This window comes from Lolium rigidum, chromosome 1 (assembly GCF_022539505.1).
Source record: "Lolium rigidum isolate FL_2022 chromosome 1, APGP_CSIRO_Lrig_0.1, whole genome shotgun sequence".
NCBI classification, from domain to species: Eukaryota; Viridiplantae; Streptophyta; class Magnoliopsida; order Poales; family Poaceae; genus Lolium; species Lolium rigidum.
The window spans coordinates 74,141,409-74,159,814 of NC_061508.1; the positions used below are offsets into that span (position 1 = coordinate 74,141,409).

The 18,406-nt window shown below is 42.7% G+C and overlaps 2 protein-coding genes across 2 annotated transcripts; one reads left to right on the top strand and one right to left on the bottom strand.

Moving 5' to 3' along the window:
- The first annotated feature begins 219 nt into the window (after nt 1–219).
- On the top strand, nt 220–10,355 carry LOC124675797 (telomerase reverse transcriptase-like). The gene is made up of 12 exons (XM_047211874.1): nt 220–540; nt 687–767; nt 1,080–1,145; nt 1,230–1,409; nt 1,717–2,235; nt 3,600–3,726; nt 4,925–5,054; nt 5,639–5,738; nt 6,481–7,575; nt 8,310–8,812; nt 9,358–9,624; nt 9,918–10,355. The coding sequence occupies exons 1-12, from the start codon at nt 220–222 to the stop codon at nt 10,189–10,191; spliced, it is 3,663 nt and encodes a 1,220-aa protein (XP_047067830.1). The 3' UTR covers nt 10,192–10,355.
- A 544-nt stretch (nt 10,356–10,899) lies between these two features.
- On the bottom strand, nt 10,900–12,103 carry LOC124647367. Its single transcript, XM_047187327.1, has 2 exons — nt 11,466–12,103; nt 10,900–11,359 (listed from the first exon to the last, which is right to left on the bottom strand). Exons 1-2 carry the CDS (start codon nt 12,101–12,103, stop codon nt 11,134–11,136), a joined length of 864 nt encoding a protein of 287 aa, XP_047043283.1. The 3' UTR covers nt 10,900–11,133.
- Between the last annotated feature and the right edge of the window lie 6,303 nt (nt 12,104–18,406).

Consider the following 18,406-nt stretch of genomic DNA (forward strand, 5'->3'; position numbering starts at 1 on the left):
CACCTACTACTTCTTGAAAATACAGTGACCGTACCGTGCCTTCTAAACAAGTTCAGCGACCGTTGGTGCATTTTACTCTTTGTAGATTGGGAAGGATTTGTAGCACTGTCCAAACATTAATTGCTGGGAAACTCGTGACCCAACCAACCAACCACAATACGAGGAGAAACGGCGGGCGTAAACTTTTTTGACCCTAAAACCCATTTCGAAATCCCAGCAATGGCGCGGCGGCGCCGCCGTCGCGCGCTCGGCGGCCGCCCGGAGCTCCGCCTGGCCTACGGCGCGCGGGCCCGCCCGCTGGGCCGCGCCATCCTCGAGCTCCTGCCCCCGCCGCCGCCTCCGGGGACCCCCTGCCCCGCCTGCCGCGGCGCGGCCGCCGGCTGCCTCGCGTGCCGCCGCTGGGCGCACCTCCTCCGCGCCGACGACCCCGTCGCGTACCGCCGCCTCGTCACCCGCGCCGTCTGCGCCGTCCAGCAAGCCCCCGACGCGCCGCCGCCGCCGCGGTACACCCCGGGGAACGCCGGCCACTCGCAGGCCCAGGTAATCTTCGTCCTGCTCCCACTCCTGCCTTTCCATCTGTTGCCTTGCTCGCATTGCGCCTGGGGCGCGCAGATTTCTCCTTTTTCTTTCGCGTTATCTGAGCGGCTGCCGCTCGTCTGTTTGCCTGCATGGTGCTCGACGCGCAGCTCGTCCGGGAGACGACCAAGTGGATCCTGGCGGACCGGTCCTGCAAAGCCACCAACGTCCTCTGCAACGGCATCCGTGAGGTACAGTGAATGGCCACCTTTTTTTATGAAAGGTCACGATGAGTCGATGATGGATGCCTCCTAGTAGCATGTAGAAGAAATCGGCGTAGCCCGTTCAGTTGTCCGAGAATGATGAGTGCCGTGTGACACTTCACTACAATCTCCCTTCATGCAAGTGTTGGCTTTGTGCATTGCATTGTGGTACTACGGTCAGTGTTGGTTTTGGGCCTGGCGCAGTGGAAGTTAATTATGCTGTCTCCAATGATATACGTATTTCTTGCTCCTTTGTTATATGTTTTCATTAATGCTTTTAATCCTTATTATGCTTGCTAGGGTGGCCTGGGTAAACATGCCAGTAACCTTGTTTCTTCTTCATCCTGGGATATTCTTTTGCATAGAGTAAGTGTAATGGAAATCTTATTTTTATTCTGATGTCTAAAGTTCCTCATGGTCTTTCCCTGACAGAAACTTGGTGTGTTTCAGGTTGGGGATCTTCTCATGTGCTATATTCTGAGGCACTCGTCTGTCTTTTTGCCCGTTAAAAAAAGTGATTATATTCAGGTGACTGGTGTTCCATTGAACGTTGTTCTGCAAAAACGTATATCCACAAGCATGGCAGCGAGAAATAAACAATCCAGATCCATAAAAGCTAAATGCCCCACGGTAAGCATTATATTCAGATCTTCTAGTAAGTGATAGACTGGTAGTTCAACTTAGATCAACCATCTCGATCAGTGTCCGTTAGTGCCCAACTTAAACTTGTTGGTTCCAACCTGAAAGCTCTTCAGGTTGCAATTAGTTTCAACTTGGCTATGGGATTTCTTAGTAATCTTCTTTGATGCTAAATCTCTAAAATTTGTTTGTGACCTTGCTGCCGAATGTTCTTTTTAGCAAACAAAGCACACTGTGAATGCTAAGGTAGTTATTTTCTCTACTAAACTGATCAGATACTGTATGTCTGTGTTTTTAGTGCTATGCGTGGCGCAATGCACAGATGGTACAGAATATATCTGGAGGCACCGCCAGCTGTTCAAAAGCTGAGTTTTACAGCTCAGATAACACTCGGAAAGTTGATGCTCCACCAAGTTCTGGAAGTTGTGATGCTGTAGGAACTATAAAGCCTAAATGTTCAGGTGATGGATGTAACTGTTTCAATTGCTTTACCCAGAAGCCTAGGAAAAGAAAAAGGTTGTACAGTTGGCAACGTCGCAGTAAGCAGAAGCAGGTGTGTTATGAAGATGGATCAACAGAGTTAAGTAAATTAAACAAGAGTAACCAAGCTGCTGAAGTGAAGAATAAAAGACACTCCTTGCAGCCCACTGCAGACAACACTTCTCTTGGAGCAAACAATGGTAATAATTTTCCACAAATCGAAGAACCAGGCAATGTACCTGTCCTGTCAGCTCAGAAGTCACGCAGTTCTGTGTTGGATATTATGCCTTCCCAGGGTGGTTACAATACACCAGGAAACCAATCTACAAGGCCCCAGGTAGGACTCTCCAGCGACTTAAACTGTATCTCAATTCCCTCACAATCTCCTGACATTTGTTTCCTACTGTCTTCTTTTGTGCTTACACTTAAAAGTTCTTCTACCTTCCTAAATCATTATTTGTCCTTCATTTTGGTCTTTGTCTACTTTCATAGTTTCCTTTTCGGCAAAGTTATATTGTTAGGAAGTGTCAAAAGCAATAACTTTGACGAGAGGGATTGACACTTCAAGATTTTCCACTTAGTGTCACACTGGCATGCTAATCCTAGCATTGAAGCCACCTCTTTGGAGTAGCAAATTGTATATTTTACTAGCGTGTGGGGTGAACAACAGTGCAACACATGTCTTGTGCCTAACATTGTAGAAAATAGGCCAGAAATACATTCCATTTTAGTATTTCTCAATTTTGGTCATACGAAATCATAAAATTGAATATTTGATAAATTGGAACTATGAAGTGCTGTGGGATGGTACCATTTATGATCCCAGTCAGGTCCAGTGTTCAGTATTATATGCATTCCTTCCATTCTTTTTTCATTTGCTACATTTACTTTGCTTAAAAAACGTGGCTAAATGGGGGGCGGATCCCTCCGTTTACTGTACGTAGTTTAGGTAGGAGATGCGACCTCCTGTGATTTTTTCATGTGGATTGCATCCCACGGTTCGAACCTGGGTGGGCGAGTTCACCACCATGAGTTCTATCCACCAAGCCAGCACTTGATTCTCACATTTACTCTGATAATTATGGGTCTGTTTGTAGTGATTATTACTGGTTTGGTTACCTTTTTTTTTTGGCAAAATACCCTTGTCATTAGGCTTATACATACCCCTTCATGTTCTGCCCTATTGTTGTGTACACAAGTGAGCCATTCTACATAATTTATATAGAGGTTGGGTGGGCCTGGCATGTGCAATAGAATTCATCAGCCCATCTGATAGTAAATGTTTAAGGTTATCTTCATGTGGTGCTGCTAATATGTGTGCTGCTGCTCGCCCAGTTAGGGCTGGTGACTTGATCTCAAGTCAGCCAGGAAATTTTCCGAATTAGTCTGATTATTGGGCGTGTCTCCAAGTAATTAGCTGCTTGCCATGAGAAGGATATTATGCTCCAACCCTAAGTCTGCAATAGTGGTCACCGATTTTAACCATCCACCACCAAAGTCGACTACTGTATGCCTATGCCCTGAAACTTACCAAAACTGTAGTACTTGTGAATGTTGCTATCTGCCTATTGATATCTTCGCCATTTCCTTTCTCTCTGGCGCGTTGCTGAAACTCAGAAGCACTTATCAATTGTTTTGCTACACAGCGGAATGAAACTTTTATGTTGCTGTAGTTTCTTCAACATTTTTTTCTGCTTGCAGAGTGGTTCTGTCTGCTTCCATTGCCTAATGTTGAATGCTTCAAAATGTGTATCAGTAGACTCTCCCATAAGAAGACATGGTATTTTCTATAACAAAAGAGTATCCAAGAACGTCTTTCATCGCAACAGTATCCTCTTGTTATTTGTGTACCTGGCAAAACTTGAAGTGTGTCAATCTCTGCAACTGCAATCAGAATTATTGTTAACAAAGTTGTTCTGAAGCTGCAGTAAATGAAGAACTAGATTGAGTTTTAAACCAACTCTCAGTTTTTTATTTTTCTTGTTGGCGTCTAAAGCACGGGCATCAGTGGAGGGCTGCAAGGTTCTGTGCAGAGGTGATGCAGATTATTGCAATATGGGACCTTTGTTGCTGCTGTGTCTCTAGATGTACTCTATCACAGCATGGATTTAGTGTGATGTTGGTAATAAACACCAGTATGCTGGTGTCACTGTCTTGACAGTTTTGCTGCCGTGTCTCATATATGGTTTACTCACTGTAATGTTTTAGTTACCACTGATCATACCATCTGAATTCCAGACATTTAGCCATTTTGTAAATAAATTATAGCATTCCTATTTTTTTAGAGACACCCTGTGCATATTTTCATTAAATGTGAAATGCATCTCTCAATCTGGATGTAAATAAGTTCAAAATATGAAATGCATCTATGAAATACATATTACCTTTGCGTTTTGTAAAAAAAATACAATTAATATCTTGCATTCTTGTTGTATCTTTTCCTTGTCTAACATGTTATTTGGAGGAAGATTTCAAATTGCTCAGAACAAGTTGTAAGTAGTTTACATATATCAGTTTCTTCATGTCCTCTTTCAGATGATATGGACTAATGCACGGTATTTGAAAATCAAAGTCAATTGATTTTAAGACTAATTCTCTTCTGGTAAAAAGAACTGGCCTTGTGGATATGGTTTCATAGCTCTGGTGTGGCGTGTTTCATTCTATTTCTATATTAATACTTTGCTGCATGTGTTTCCTCTATATCTTATAGGATGTGTTCTGAACGATTACATTTTACAGCTTGTAGAATAAAATAAAATAAAATACTAGTGTGTTGAGTACTGGCATTCGGAGGTTCACATTTGGCATTTTGCAATTCTTACTAGTCCCTCCGATCCATAATAAGTGTCGTGGTTTTAGTTCATTTTTAGTCAAATTTGAACTAAAACCACAACATTTATTATGGATCGGAGGGAGCACATATTAATATGTTAATTTATTTCTTGTTTCCACATATTTACTTTGTATGGTACCTCAGCATTTTCTTGGTCATACTATCTTCTTTAAAATTTCCTTAATACTGTTAGACTTCACTAGTAAAAGGAAAGGAACAGATGGACTGTTTGTTATAAAGCGCATATTTGGAATCAAGGAGTGCTGCATAAACTTCTTCCATTGCGATTGCGATGGATCTCCCACAAGAAATTCTAATTGCCTGTGAGTCAACAGATTTGACTCGCACTATGTAAAGTTCATTAGCCAACGTGGCTTTTCAGCATTTCGCATAAATTTGCTCATAACTTTAGACTGTACGTGAGGATCTCGATTTCATGATTCACCTTTATCTGTCGAACACACATTACTACTGAACTTATCTGTTTGAGGCACTACATATTTACTTAACATACTAATCCAAATGTAATGACTATTCTAATTCTAGTGACCAACTGCCAGGCAAATAAAAACATCTTAAAGGTTTATTAAATTTTATCTCTGTACCAGGAGAATCCAAATCAGTTTCTCTCTGTTGCAGTGAGATACATGTAGACAATTACATGCGTCTTTATATGTTGGGCTAAAGGGTCTATCCGCTATACACATTATACATCACTATCATCTAAAGATTCCATGTGTATGGTCAGTTGCCAGCCTTTTGTACAATCACACATGTTTACACACGCTACTGCAAATGCTTGAATGGAGGCATTGAACAACTTCTTGTTTGTTGTCACACTTATGCAGTTTTTAACTTATCATCTAACTGACTGCTGTTGCTAGTAGCTAACGCTTCCTGTTACCAGGTGTCACTGGCTGCTTCAGCAAGTGAAAAGCCTCATAAGGAATTCGAAACGCTGTCAGTATAAAAAACTATTTATGAAGCATTGTTCTGCCAAGTCTAAGGTACTTTGGACAGTTAAACCACTTTTGAGTAATATTATCCAGAATCACACAACAAACCAGTTTATGGCTACATTTCTTTTTCCACTTCTCCCTTTTGCTGAAGTATCCTACTCCTTCCGATCCATATTACTTGCCACTAAAATGGAGGTATCTACAATTAAAATGTGTCTAGATACATCTATATTAGTGTCATGTAATATGAATCGAAGGGTGCATATTATTTCCTTTATTTAACTGCTAAAAATATAAGACCTTGTTTGGTTGTTTTCTACAGTTTGTCTTAGTCCAGTGTCAAAGGGCGGCAAACTACTGTTAATGACACTTTGTGCAACATTACTGATTCTACTTACTCCCTCCGATTCATATTACTTGATGCTAATATAGATGTATCTAGACACTTTTTAGTTGTAAATACATTCATTTTAGCATCAAGTAATATGGATCGGAGGGAGTATTAACTTTGAATCTTAAAGAGGAAAACCATCTCCTCTCCTACTTTTCTTCCAATTAGAATAGGGAAAATAATACTTTTATTATGGCATGACATACTTCTATCTTAACAGTTATGCAGATAAAACAGGTCAAAGGCGAATTATTGAACCTCATTGCATATTATAGACAGTATATGTTTAGACATTTCATTCCGCACATGCTGATACATTATTTACTTGGTCAAAATATCTCTAATCTGTTAATGTGAAACTAGAAGAAGGATGTCATGTTCTCTTTCAATATAAAGCAGGTTGCAGAGGATGGGTTCCCTTCAGATAATGTGGCCAACGAAGGAAGCATACAACATTCAATGGGAGGAAAATCAGCATGTTCTGATGGATCTTTTGCTCAATTGGAAGCTTACAGTACACATCAGCAAGTAGTATCCTTTGTCTGGGCAGTGTTGACACGAATCATTCCACAGCCTTTGCTTGGCAATCCTTCTAGTAAGAGATCTTTAAGGTTAAACATTTGGAAGTTTATAAGTTTACGAAGGTTCGAAACATTTCAAGTAACTGATTGTATTGGTGAGCTGAAAGTATCATATTATTCTTGGCTATCAAAAATTGGATACACTAGTTGCTCTTGTTTAGTACCAATGAGAAAATACACTGAGGTATCAAGTGGCATGGAGGAGCAGAGACAGAACAACCTCTTGCACTGTTGGATTAGCTGGTTATTTTCTGATATTGTGATACCATTGATCAATACATACTTTTATGTTACAGAAAGGGAAACAAAGCGATATGATGTTTTCTATTATCCAAAGTCAGTTTGGAGGAATCTTACTAGCAATGCTATTGCTTCATTACATGCGCAGAGTTTCAGGACTCTGTGTGGTACATCAAGGAGAGCAATAAGACATTTGTACCGCTCTTCAACAGTGAGATTTCTTCCAAAAACAAAAGATATGAGACCATTAGTAAATTTTAAAGCTCAATCAAAGGATGTCATTCTCAGTAAGTGTCACTTAGTTTTAAAAAAAGTAAGGGATGAGAATCCAGAGATGTTTGGTTCTTCTGTTTTTGACTACGATAGTATCTACAAAAACCTCTCCAGTTTTATCTCTTCAGTAAGAACACAGTTGAAGGAGCTGAAGGTATATATTGTTGTTGCTGATGTATCCAAGGCATTTGATTGTGTTAATCATGACATGCTACTGAAAATTATGGATGGTGTTCTGAAAGGTGATGAGTATGTCCTGAGGAAATGTAAGAAAGTAATATACAGTAGTTCTAAGAATGCGGTCTACCGCTTTGATTCAAATGTTGCTGTTAGCAACGGAAACAGTAGCCATGATTTCTCAATTCAGCCATCATCAGGTGGTGGCATTCTTGTTGATCAGGTACTGTATCAGAGCTCATTTCATTTGTTCTCCGGGGGTTGCCTTGTTAGTGAATGTGACTGCTATTAAAATATATATGTAACAACCACTAAACAGTACTCAAATGCCTGTCACTGGAAGTGAAATCTGCTCAAATCGTAATACTTAAAAGTGAAGCATTATCACTCTTTTTTGTCTATAGAAGTCTAATTTAAAAGTGAAGCTTTTCTGAGACCTTCTAATTACTTAAACTAGTTAATACAAAATACAACTCCAAATTCAAATACTTAAACTAGTTTAAATAGGTATTAGTTTCCAAGTTTGTTAGTCTGGCTTAACCAGCAAGGCAAGATCTAAGTCCCTGTCTCCCTGCTGTCCTTCCTCCCGGTGCTCTGGGGCGCCGAGGTTTCAAGCCTCGACCTCCCATCGGGCACACCTGCAACCTTAGATCAGGATCAGGGGCTACCCTTTCCTCAAGTTCCACCACACATATCCTAACATGAGAAGTAGTAAATATACAACTAACTGGTAGATAAGCTTGATCAGTAAGAAATATAAGAGAAAACATAACTAATCCTTGCCTCTCGGTATGGTCCTAAGAGTATTGGCTGTAAAATTGTCTCAGAAGGAGCCTGTAACTCCTTTTATGCTGTTGCTCTATCTTTTGTGACAATCTGTTTACTTCTATTATTTCTCAGATAGAAGTGTCGGTCAGCACAGTGTCTTAAAAGCTTCCTTTCTTTGTGGTAATTCAGGGAACTGTTAGTACAATCCGGAAGGAAGATCTTCAGCGTGTCCTTTTTGAACATGTTAAGTGCAATATTCTGAAGATTGCCCAAAACTTTTACTTGCAACAAGTAGGAATTGCTCAAGGAGACAAGTTATCTCCCAACCTTTGTTCTCTGTACTATGGCCACCTTGAAAATTCCGTGCTATTGAATGTTCTTCATGATGGAAAGATAAATTCAGGAGAGGCTGTTTCAGCACCAGAATATTTGCTGATGAGGTTCATTGATGATTTCATGTTTATCTCTTTCTCAAAGATGCATGCTTTGAACTTCTTTAATAGGTTGAGAAGAGGCTTTGTGTACTACAACAGCTACATGAATGACAGAAAATATGGTTTTAACTTCAATGTTGGAAGTAGTGAGCATTGCAATAATAGACTTTACAAGGGTGATGATGGAGTCGCTTTCATACCATGGAGTGGTTTACTTATAAATTGCGAAAATTTAGAAATTCAAGCAGATTATACAAGGTATGTCTGATGGTGTCCTGTTTTAGTTTTGTTATTTCAGTTCATCAATACAGTGACGAATTCCGTTTATGAATACCGTCTACCTGTTTATAACCCTGTGAAATAAATCAACCACTTTTTGTTTTGTCATCTTGCTGTTGATACATTGACTAATCAGTACTCATGAATGTCGTTTAAGCCAGAGTGAATTATGTAAGTTCAAATGTTGATAGAAGATTCTCCTGGACTTTCATGCATTTTTTCAAAGTTTGTCGAGAATCAGAATATATCTGTGCTTCACCCAATGTTAATTTGGTTCCTTCTTGGATACTTATTCTAACCTTGTCTTGAAGACAAACTTGTGTGAGGGCGTGGCTTTGTTGCATGTCTTCTGTAGATCTTACTAAGATGTTCATTTGTCTTATTTCCTGAATTTCTTATTTATTTGTCTTGCTGGTTCTGCAGTTCCAACATCACCGAAGTTTTTTTAGAAAGTATCACAACTAATTTTGCCAACCAAAATATTGTCATAGAACTAGTAATGAATATGCACATTTTTTTAACAGGTATTCAGATATCAAAATCATGTCCACGATCACTGTGAATATGCATTCTTCCATGAAGGATCTTAGCAGCAAGCTATCCCATTATATGCGTCCGAAGTGTCATCCCATTTTCTACGACTCCAACATCAACTCGCCAGGAACCGTAAGACTGAATATATACCAGGCCTTCCTATTATGCGCAATGAAGTTCCATTGTTACATCCGAAACCTGCCGTATTCCAGCATGAGCAAACCGGAGGTGCTGCATATTATCAAGAGCAGCTTCAGGTATTAGATTTTTCTCGAACGTATATTATCATACAAGATTTCCGACACTCAGTATTTTACTCAGCCTGTCCTTTTACTATGTATGTAAGTGTTGCATCAAGTATTAACTTCAGCTGACCTCCCTCTTCCTTCCTTCCTTGTACAGACTTTTTAATGCTCTCACTTTTGTACTTTACTGATCTTTATTAATAGAAAATTATACTGTAGGGGACTCCCATGGTAGAAAAAGCAAGGTATAATGTAAATGAAATTTTGCCTTTAGAGTGACTTTGCTCTTTTATTCCATTGAATAGATACATGCACAGTCTCATCATCAGCCGCATGCAAGGTGTGGAGCTGCAATCCAATGTTCGCCCGGTTCTAAAGCTAAGGCGTAAAGAAACCACATGGCTTGGACTCTCTGCGTACATCCGTGTTCTTCAGAAGAAGCACTCGTGTCACAGGGATCTGTTGGCACTGTTGATAGCAGAGGTTGGGGGATATGGCTGTATGGACCGCGATTCTGACTGTTTGCGCTACGCTGTGGATGATTCTCATTCTTCGATGTTCTGGAGGTTCAGATATTAGAAGGAAACTTGAGGGGCCTGACTCCTAAGCATTGCAGAGAACCCTGGTGCGGGGACAGTTTTAGCGAGATGTGGCTTATATGCAGATCCACCAGTATTATCAGGTTGGAGGTGTGAAAAGCTAGTTGTGACTTCTGAAGTTGCAGTCCCTCCCATCAGGTTTGCCCCAAGCTTTCTGTCTGTATCTTGTATGCTAACATGCGTCGGATCATGTGTCTGATCGGCTGCCACATTCATTAGCAAACATAACAGCATTTGGGCTATGTATCCTGTAGTTGCTGCGGTTCATCTGGGCCACTTATTTCAAAGAATAGCATCTTAGTGATTTGGGTGGTAGTCGGTCTGAAGATGAAAGAAGCATAGCCATTGTTTAATCTTAATGTGTACCCAACTCCAGAACGTTTGCTCTTCCAGCCTGTAATTGGACAGTGTACATGCTCAGGCTATATGTTGTCTCGGTATTTAATATTAAATTCTGTTCAGAAGTATGGCATCCGTTCCAAATTAACTTGGTCAGACTAGGTCTAGATATGCATATATCTTTTTTTCTATCCAAAAGTAGGTTAAGACCTTAGCGGCATCTGCATACAATATTTATTTATATTTTATTCAACAAAGATCCGCTAAGAGCATATATCACCACTGCCATCTTCACTGCTTGCCGTCGCGATCTGCCAGGCCACGCTGTAGTGAACTTACTGGTTTCACGTTGAAGAGAAATTCAGAGCACTGATAATCTCCAGACCGCTTATTATATGACAAATACATCTTTCTGGTAACAACCAAACCAGCAACAAATACACCCTGCTACAAAGAAACAAGTTGACGCCACTGCCGAAGATCGAAGTGGGCGTGCGACAAATGCACCCTGGTACAAAGAAACAATTTGACGATACAATGGAAGATTGTAGATTGCAAACATTTTTCTCTGGTCACTGATGGATCACTGCCCCTCGACATCGCGCCTATCTGACGTTACTGGCAGCGCACAGCACGGGCAGCAGGGGCGCTTGCGCCTCTCGTTGGCTCTCTTCCTACGCTCCTCTGCCTCCTTCTCTGGCAACGATTTAGTCACCACGCCTGCTGGCACTGGGCACCACTTGAGCTTCGCGAGGTCACGCATGCACCTTATCCGCCGGAGCACGAAGGCGCATATTTCGCCCATTGCCCTGAAACATAACATTGAATTTCCAATTTCGCTCGTGTATGTATGCTAGAAGGTAGTAGTAGATTGCATGTTGTTAGTTGTAGGGCATCAGGCATATGTGTACTTACTCTCCGATGTAGATGACGCCGACGAATGAGACACAGGTGATGACGACGATGTAGACGCAGGATGAGGCGTAGCGGGTGGTACCAGCGATGTAGGCGCCGACGAGGCTGGCGAGGTCGATGAATGTGGCGAACATGAGCGCCATCACCTTGGCCTCGCCGTGGTAGAAGCGCTCGCTCATGAGCAGCACCATGATGACCAGCGAGGTCACGAACGCCGTCGCGTTGAAGTAGTAAAAGAGGACGTAGCGCACCCAGTGCTGGTCCCGGAGCACCGGGTTGCCGGCGCGGTGCCCGTCATTGTTGTCCTGCCAGAACCCGCCCGGCGGGTTCAGCCCCGCCTGGTACGCCACCGAAGCCGCCACCGTCGCGAGCACCATGAGCCAGCCACGCATCTCCCGGAACCACTTCTTCCGCTCCGCCAGCGGGTCCTCGGCCTCCTCCTCTTTCTTGGCCGCCTCCTGCTGCAGGAGCAGGAAGCCCTGGAACGACGCGGCGGCGCCTGTGCTGGCCGGCGTGATGAGCACGGGGATGCCGTGATTGCCCGAGGCGGTGATCACCATGGGGGCGGTGTCGCCGGGAGCCGCGTCCGCAACGGGGACGGCTCGGCCTTCATCCCGCGTCTCGTGCCGAGAAGACATTGCCGTGCAGATCGTTGGGCTCAGGACACGCGCCTGTTTGTTTAAGAGATGGTTTGAGCGTATATATGCTGCGAGGTTTGCAACACTTGCTCTTCACGACCATGTGGGCATCTACTCCAAGCCAAGCAAGCAAAGGACGAATTATTATTCTTGCTTTGATAAAGAAGAAGAAGATGCAAGACAGATCAGTTCGAATGTGCAGGTATGCGTATGCGTACACGGACAAGAAAGGAACCAGAGCGCGGCAGGCGCCGGCTATGCAGGTTCTGTCCGAAAACAAACAGTTTTACTATTTGGACACTCGATTTTTTTAGGACCCGTTGCATGGGGTAGATCGATTGAGCCCCTTGCTTTGTTTGTCAATCTCTTATTTGGTGGTGCAAACTACAACACATTTAGATGTAAATCAGTAAATTACTAGCCCGGTAACTATGTAAATTACATGTGTATATATGCAAATTTAATGTATATACATTGTAAATTGTATGCAAATTACATGTATATACACACACACACATTATCTTACATGTAAAAATTCGAATTTTGATGAAATAAGAAATAGTCAGATGTCCATGTGTCATCCTGTGATTAGAAGAAAACTTCACTTATGGGACTTGAAAAGCAGCTGGGCGCCAAATAGATTTGACAATCAATTTCCTAATGTTTCTCAATTTCTTTCCATGTAGTAACACTAATATATTACTATTATATCAAGATCATATATACTAATTACACCTGACCTCTGTAGCAACAAGGTCTAAAAATAGACATGACTAGAAAGAAAAAAAACAAGAATAAGAAAAAAAATCCATGCCTATTGACCTGCAACAGCATTCTCAACATCCAGACTACTGAAAGTGTATTTTGTCCTAAGCGTGTCTTTTGTAATTAATGATAATCTCTATAAACTACTGTTTTTAGTGAGTATATTTGAAAGGCTTTCGTATAGGCAATGTCTGAAAGTCATTTGTTGAATGCAAGTTGAAAGAAGAACAAAGTAAAAAAAAGATGAAGATTTCTTTTGGAACTCAAAGTAAATCACGCTCTAGCTTGTGTTAGGCCATGCTCTAACTCATATATTCTACCTAGCGTGTTAATCCGTGAATGGTGATCAATGTCATGGAAGAGTTTTGGCTGAAGATGGGACACGTGAAAAACATCGTGTACTTTAGACAAGTTTGGAAAAATTTCCACTTAGTTGACAAATTCTCCGAATCTTACAGACCTTGTTTATTTTTAGTCTATTTTAGGAGATTGGAGGGAGAGGCCATTTGTTTTTTATGTTTAGATGGCTCATTTGTGCTGAAACTTTGTGTGATGCTTAAGTTGTAAACTCGATATTTTGAACCTTGCAACAAAGAAAAGCTGTGTGCATCGTTTCGATGCAGAGGCTGGGACGATGCTCCCATTTCGAAAAAAGGAGATTGGAGGGAATTATCCTGAATCCCAAAAATTTCGAGTAGCCTGTTTACTTTTCTGGGTTTGTATGGAATAATCCCAAAATATCTCCACAAATCCCCTTATTTTGCATAGATTAAAAACTATCTCATACTAGTATTTTTTTAAAAAGATTTAATGCGATGGTAGTTCATAAATTTCTTGAGAGTGAAATACGAGAGAAGTAAACAGGCTTGAGGGAGGGGAGCTTGAAGGGGAAAACGCACCTTGATACATGTTTTCCTTTGACATGTAAACAGTGCATTCCTTAAAATGGCGTGACACATAAATAGATGAATTCTCGAGCTTCAAAGGTTAGATCGCGGAGGGTTAACATAGCTCTCTTGCTGTGATTGGGCGCCCTGTAATTGGTCTCGGATGGCCGAACTTGCTCTTCTGCCTCACAGAGTATGTCAGTACGAAAATTTGACTCTCTTCGGCTCCCGACCAATCGAGCGGCATTGGACATTTCGAACTTGCTCTTCTGCCTCACAGAGCAGTATGAAAACTTGACTCTCCTCTGCTCCCGACCAATCGAGCGGGATTGGACGTTTCCTTTTCAAACGGGGCCATTGTAGACTCGACTAATAATTATTGTTATAGGAGAATTCTGTGCAGGAAAACAATCCTCCCACTTGGATCATATGGCAGGCCACTACAACAACAGATGGGTTCACGTGATTTTAAACGTCAATGCACACGGGTAATCGTCGCGCTCGCGTTGAGGCGGCAAACAGAAACCGTCAGCTGCGTCCAGAACAATGCAAATGCGGTGTTTTTTTTTTCTGTCGCACTTCGGATCCGCCCCGCGTGCTCCTATCGTGGCACCATGCCAATACGACTCAGTACGTACATTATTAGACGACACAAAATTTAGTGCCATGTGTGATAAGGTGTGACACATTGTTTTCGCCCTGTGTTATGCACCTTTCCAAGGTAGAAAAAGTTAATCACAATCAATAGTAACAAAATAGTTTCTCCATTCAATTGAGACTGTAACCAAGGCTAACAAAAATATGATACATTTAACTACCATATAAAAGTATAAAACACATTAAATTACATTGCAATCCATTTTGATCTCATTAAGTCTATTGATCTGGGCATTACCTTTCGGGTACCTGACATTGGCCTAACTCCTCTGACCCAACCAGAGGGCCCATCCGAAGCATCGCGGCTCAGGACAGACCAATGCGTCGGTTGCGAGGTGGAAAGATGGAAGGAGACGGATTATTGTAGATCAAGCAAGGAGACGTCGAATAAGGAAATGATAGATCATATCTTATTGTATCATAGTCGAATCCGTGCATGACCCTTGGGACTTGACCTCCTATATAAAGGTCTGGAGAGGGCCTGCCAGATCCAAGCTCATAACCATATACAACCATGTACGCACCAAAACCCTAGAAACCTTGCCTCTCGGCGAGATCACCACAACACAGTCTATCGGCTGTCCCATTGTATCGATTTCACCCATAATCAAGATTAGACGTGCATGAGTAAGGGTATTACCTCATCTAGGGCCCCGAACCTAGGTAAATCTCGCTCTTTGCTTGCCTGGTATCCGATGTCTCGTGCTAACCTGTAGTTCCTTCAACCCTAATCCCATCATAGTGGGTATTGCCGAGGAGCCCCCTCATCATCTATACTAGGTGCTGATTTTAATTCTAAGACAGGAAACATGTTGAGCCCCTCTCTTTTTAGCGCCCCTAGCTAGATCTAAACAGCTAATTAACATTTTTTTTAAATGAACTCCTAAGTAGGAGTAGTCTCCTTATGAGCCTATACAAATTGAGAGATCCTATTTGTTCTTTATTAACTTGTCAATTGCGACAAGGGTGGACGATATTGGAGACCATCCTCTATCACCGTACGCTGGCGACATCAATGTAGATCCGAGCGCCATTGTTCACACACCATAGACTGACGAACTCGCCACGCATTAGAAAAATCAAGATGAAAATAGTGAGTAAATATAAAGAAGATGAAATCTGCGGATCTGAAAAAAGAAGAAACAAGTGAGTAACTATAAAGAAGAAAAATCTGCAGATCTCGAAAATCAAGATGAAACAAGACTTGTAGAAAGGAGGAAGTAGAAACGTACTGATTGAGGATGCTGGCTGAGAAATCGAGAGCGTGGGTAAGTGTGGAGTTTAGGCTATTAGCAAGGGAGGGTGGCTGAGCATCGCATGGTAGAGATTGCTTTCGAGACTCTCCGCGCGGAACGACTGCATGTCAAGAACAAACGTAAGAAGGCCGACCAAGTAGTGGGTGTTCCATAGTTTCCGCCAACAAGATTTCAAAGGTCTTGATGAATGCGCTCGCAAGGCGCATGGATGACTAAGAAGCAGAGGCATCTGGCTCTAGCGGCTGATTGGCCGACGATGTGGACGCATCAGGTTCCGGAGAGGGTACAACTGTCGACGAGGCATCAAACACCGACAATTGCGTTGACGTCAGTGACATCTGCTCTGGTGACGAGGAGGACATTTAGTATATAATTATTTACAATTTTATTAGGACCTATATATTTATGTAATGTGAAGTTAAAGCCGGTCTTTTTGTAACAGGTTTCATTGGTGCCCTTCCAACCGATGCCCACATATTTTTGATGACCTTTTGTAAAAGGAATGGAAACCATACTTGATAAATTGGTTACATTATATATATATATATATTTTTTTTGCGAAACACAGTACAATCAAAGACGCTCATACATACGCGCACACACTCCCCCTATGAACGCACACACGCACACCCTACCCCTATGAGCACCTCCAAGAGACTGCATTGAAGAATTGATCCGGCGGGTCTTGAGATTGACGAAGTCACCACAGGCGCCTCGCTGTCGACGGGAACGTCGCCTCCCACTGAAGAATATTTCGCCTTTATGAGACACCAAAGTGTCAAATCTGGGATTTGAACTCTGGTGGGCTGGGGGTGCCACTGCCCTCCTAACCATGGTTACATTATATTCTAAGCCTAATTATATTACAAACTCTTCTTCAATATGAAGTGCAATGTGCCACCAATTTTTCCCCTTTTAAGCCCAATTAGAGTCGGACGAGAAAGACAATGATTGTAATGCAAACGGTATTATATTGTTAACTCGTTTGTGAAGCTGGTGGATATAATGGCCCAGGGAAGGACCCCTAATAGATGTGTCTGTTCTTTTCTTTTATGCATCATCATGGCATCATGCATCATATCATTCATGCTTTAAACAAAATAAAACTATTATATAAAACCCTTCCTTGTCTTTCCTTTAAATAAAACCTTATTCTCTCCCTCTCATATTTCTTACTCCCTCCGTTCCTTTCTATAGTGCCTATTGTATTTTGGCACGGAAATTAGCGCAATCCATTTTTTTTGACACAAAACCTCCTAGCGATCTTAGAAAGAAAATAGGAAACTAAAATCAGATCTCAGAAAATAATCTTGTTTCCATAACCGATCGTGTCATGTACTCCCTCTCTCCCGCTATTCTTTCTATAATCAGATTGGTTTCCACATTTTCAAGACGGGAACAGATTGGTTTCCAGATTTACTAGACGGGAACAGATTCGTTTCCAGATTTTCTGGACGGAACAGATCGGTGGAAGGGGTTCTTTGCAAAAAAATATAGCTTTACTCTTATATTTTGAAACAAAAGCGAAAAAACAATAGGCATTATAAAAAGGAACGGAGGGAGTATTTTATAATTAAGCTTTTCCAACAAAATAATTTTTGAATAAATTGTGCTTTGTTTTGATTGAAAGTAAATAACTATTTTGCAAAACTACTTTGAATCTTTTTCTCCCCCTTTGTTCAAATTCGAAGCAGAAAAGATTTGAATTCAAATGTTTAAAGTAAAAAGAGAAAAGGGAAAAAAACCCTAAAAAGGGAAACCCTCCCCTCCTCTCGGGCCTCCCTCCTCTCTCTCTCTCTCTCTCTCTCTCTCTCTCTCTCCTTTCTGGCCTGCTATCTCTCCTCGGCCCACCTAGCCAGCACCACCCGACCCACCTCTTTTGGCCCGCATACCTCTTCGCAAAGGAGAGCCGCGCTGCTGTCGTCTTCTCCAGCTCGTCACGCAGAGAGCGTGTGTGAGGCCCCCCATCGCTGTCTGCCACCATCTCCTCCTCACCTGCTCGCCCTCCCCCTTTTAACCCTCTCTGCTCCGCAGCAAACCCTAGCCACCAACCCTGGCCCCTACTTTCTCCCTCCCTCGCGCCGCCACCTCTTTTTCCCCTCTTTTCTTCTTCTCTATGAACACCGAACACCACCGCGAGCTCGTCGTCGTTGCCCCACCATACCAGACCACCCCGCGCCGTTTTGGTGACACCAGAAGAATCGCTGCGTCCCCCTCTTGCTCCTGGCGCAAGGAATCATCTCGGGAGGCTGCAAATCGACGTCACGGTCCTCGTTTCTGCTTCTGGCCGCCGACGATCTTCTCAAATTCCGGCGCCGTCCTTCATCCTCTACCCCTTCTGAGCGCACCACCGGAATCCTGGTGAGCTCGCCCTCCTTCTGGACATCCTCCCCGCCCCTGTTGCTTCCACTTTGCCCTATCTCTGTTGATGCCGCCGCCTTCCTCCGCAGATCTTCACCGCCGGCGCCTGTCCGGTGACCCCCAACCGACGGCGCCTCCTCCCCTTGGTCCGCACCGACGAGTCGAACTCAACGCCCGCACGCGCGCTTCCAGGGACGCCCTGCAGCTCCCGCACGTGACGACACCGACGCCACGGTCACCGCGTCGAGCACCTCTCGTGCAGCCTCGCAAGCTCTGCCAGCGTGGCTGCACGTCAACGCCGGGCCCCACTAGTCATCCTCCGCGGTTAGAGCCTCCCTTGGTGAGAAACGGTTGGCAGATCCAGATCTGGATGCTTT

What these genes read in the sequence shown, in the direction of transcription:
- LOC124647367 (XM_047187327.1), bottom strand. Translation starts at nt 12,103, where the DNA reads ATGTCTTCTCGGCACGAGACGCGGGATGAAGGCCGAGCCGTCCCCGTT. An exon ending in GGCGTCATCTACATCGGAGA is followed by an intron (nt 11,360 to 11,465) that starts GTAAGTACACAT and finishes GTTATGTTTCAG; the next exon opens with GGCAATGGGCGAAATATGCG.
- LOC124675797 (XM_047211874.1), top strand. Translation starts at nt 220, where the DNA reads ATGGCGCGGCGGCGCCGCCGTCGCGCGCTCGGCGGCCGCCCGGAGCTC. An exon ending in TCTGCAACGGCATCCGTGAG is followed by an intron (nt 768 to 1,079) that starts GTACAGTGAATG and finishes TATGCTTGCTAG; the next exon opens with GGTGGCCTGGGTAAACATGC. An exon ending in ACAAGAAATTCTAATTGCCT is followed by an intron (nt 5,055 to 5,638) that starts GTGAGTCAACAG and finishes TCCTGTTACCAG; the next exon opens with GTGTCACTGGCTGCTTCAGC.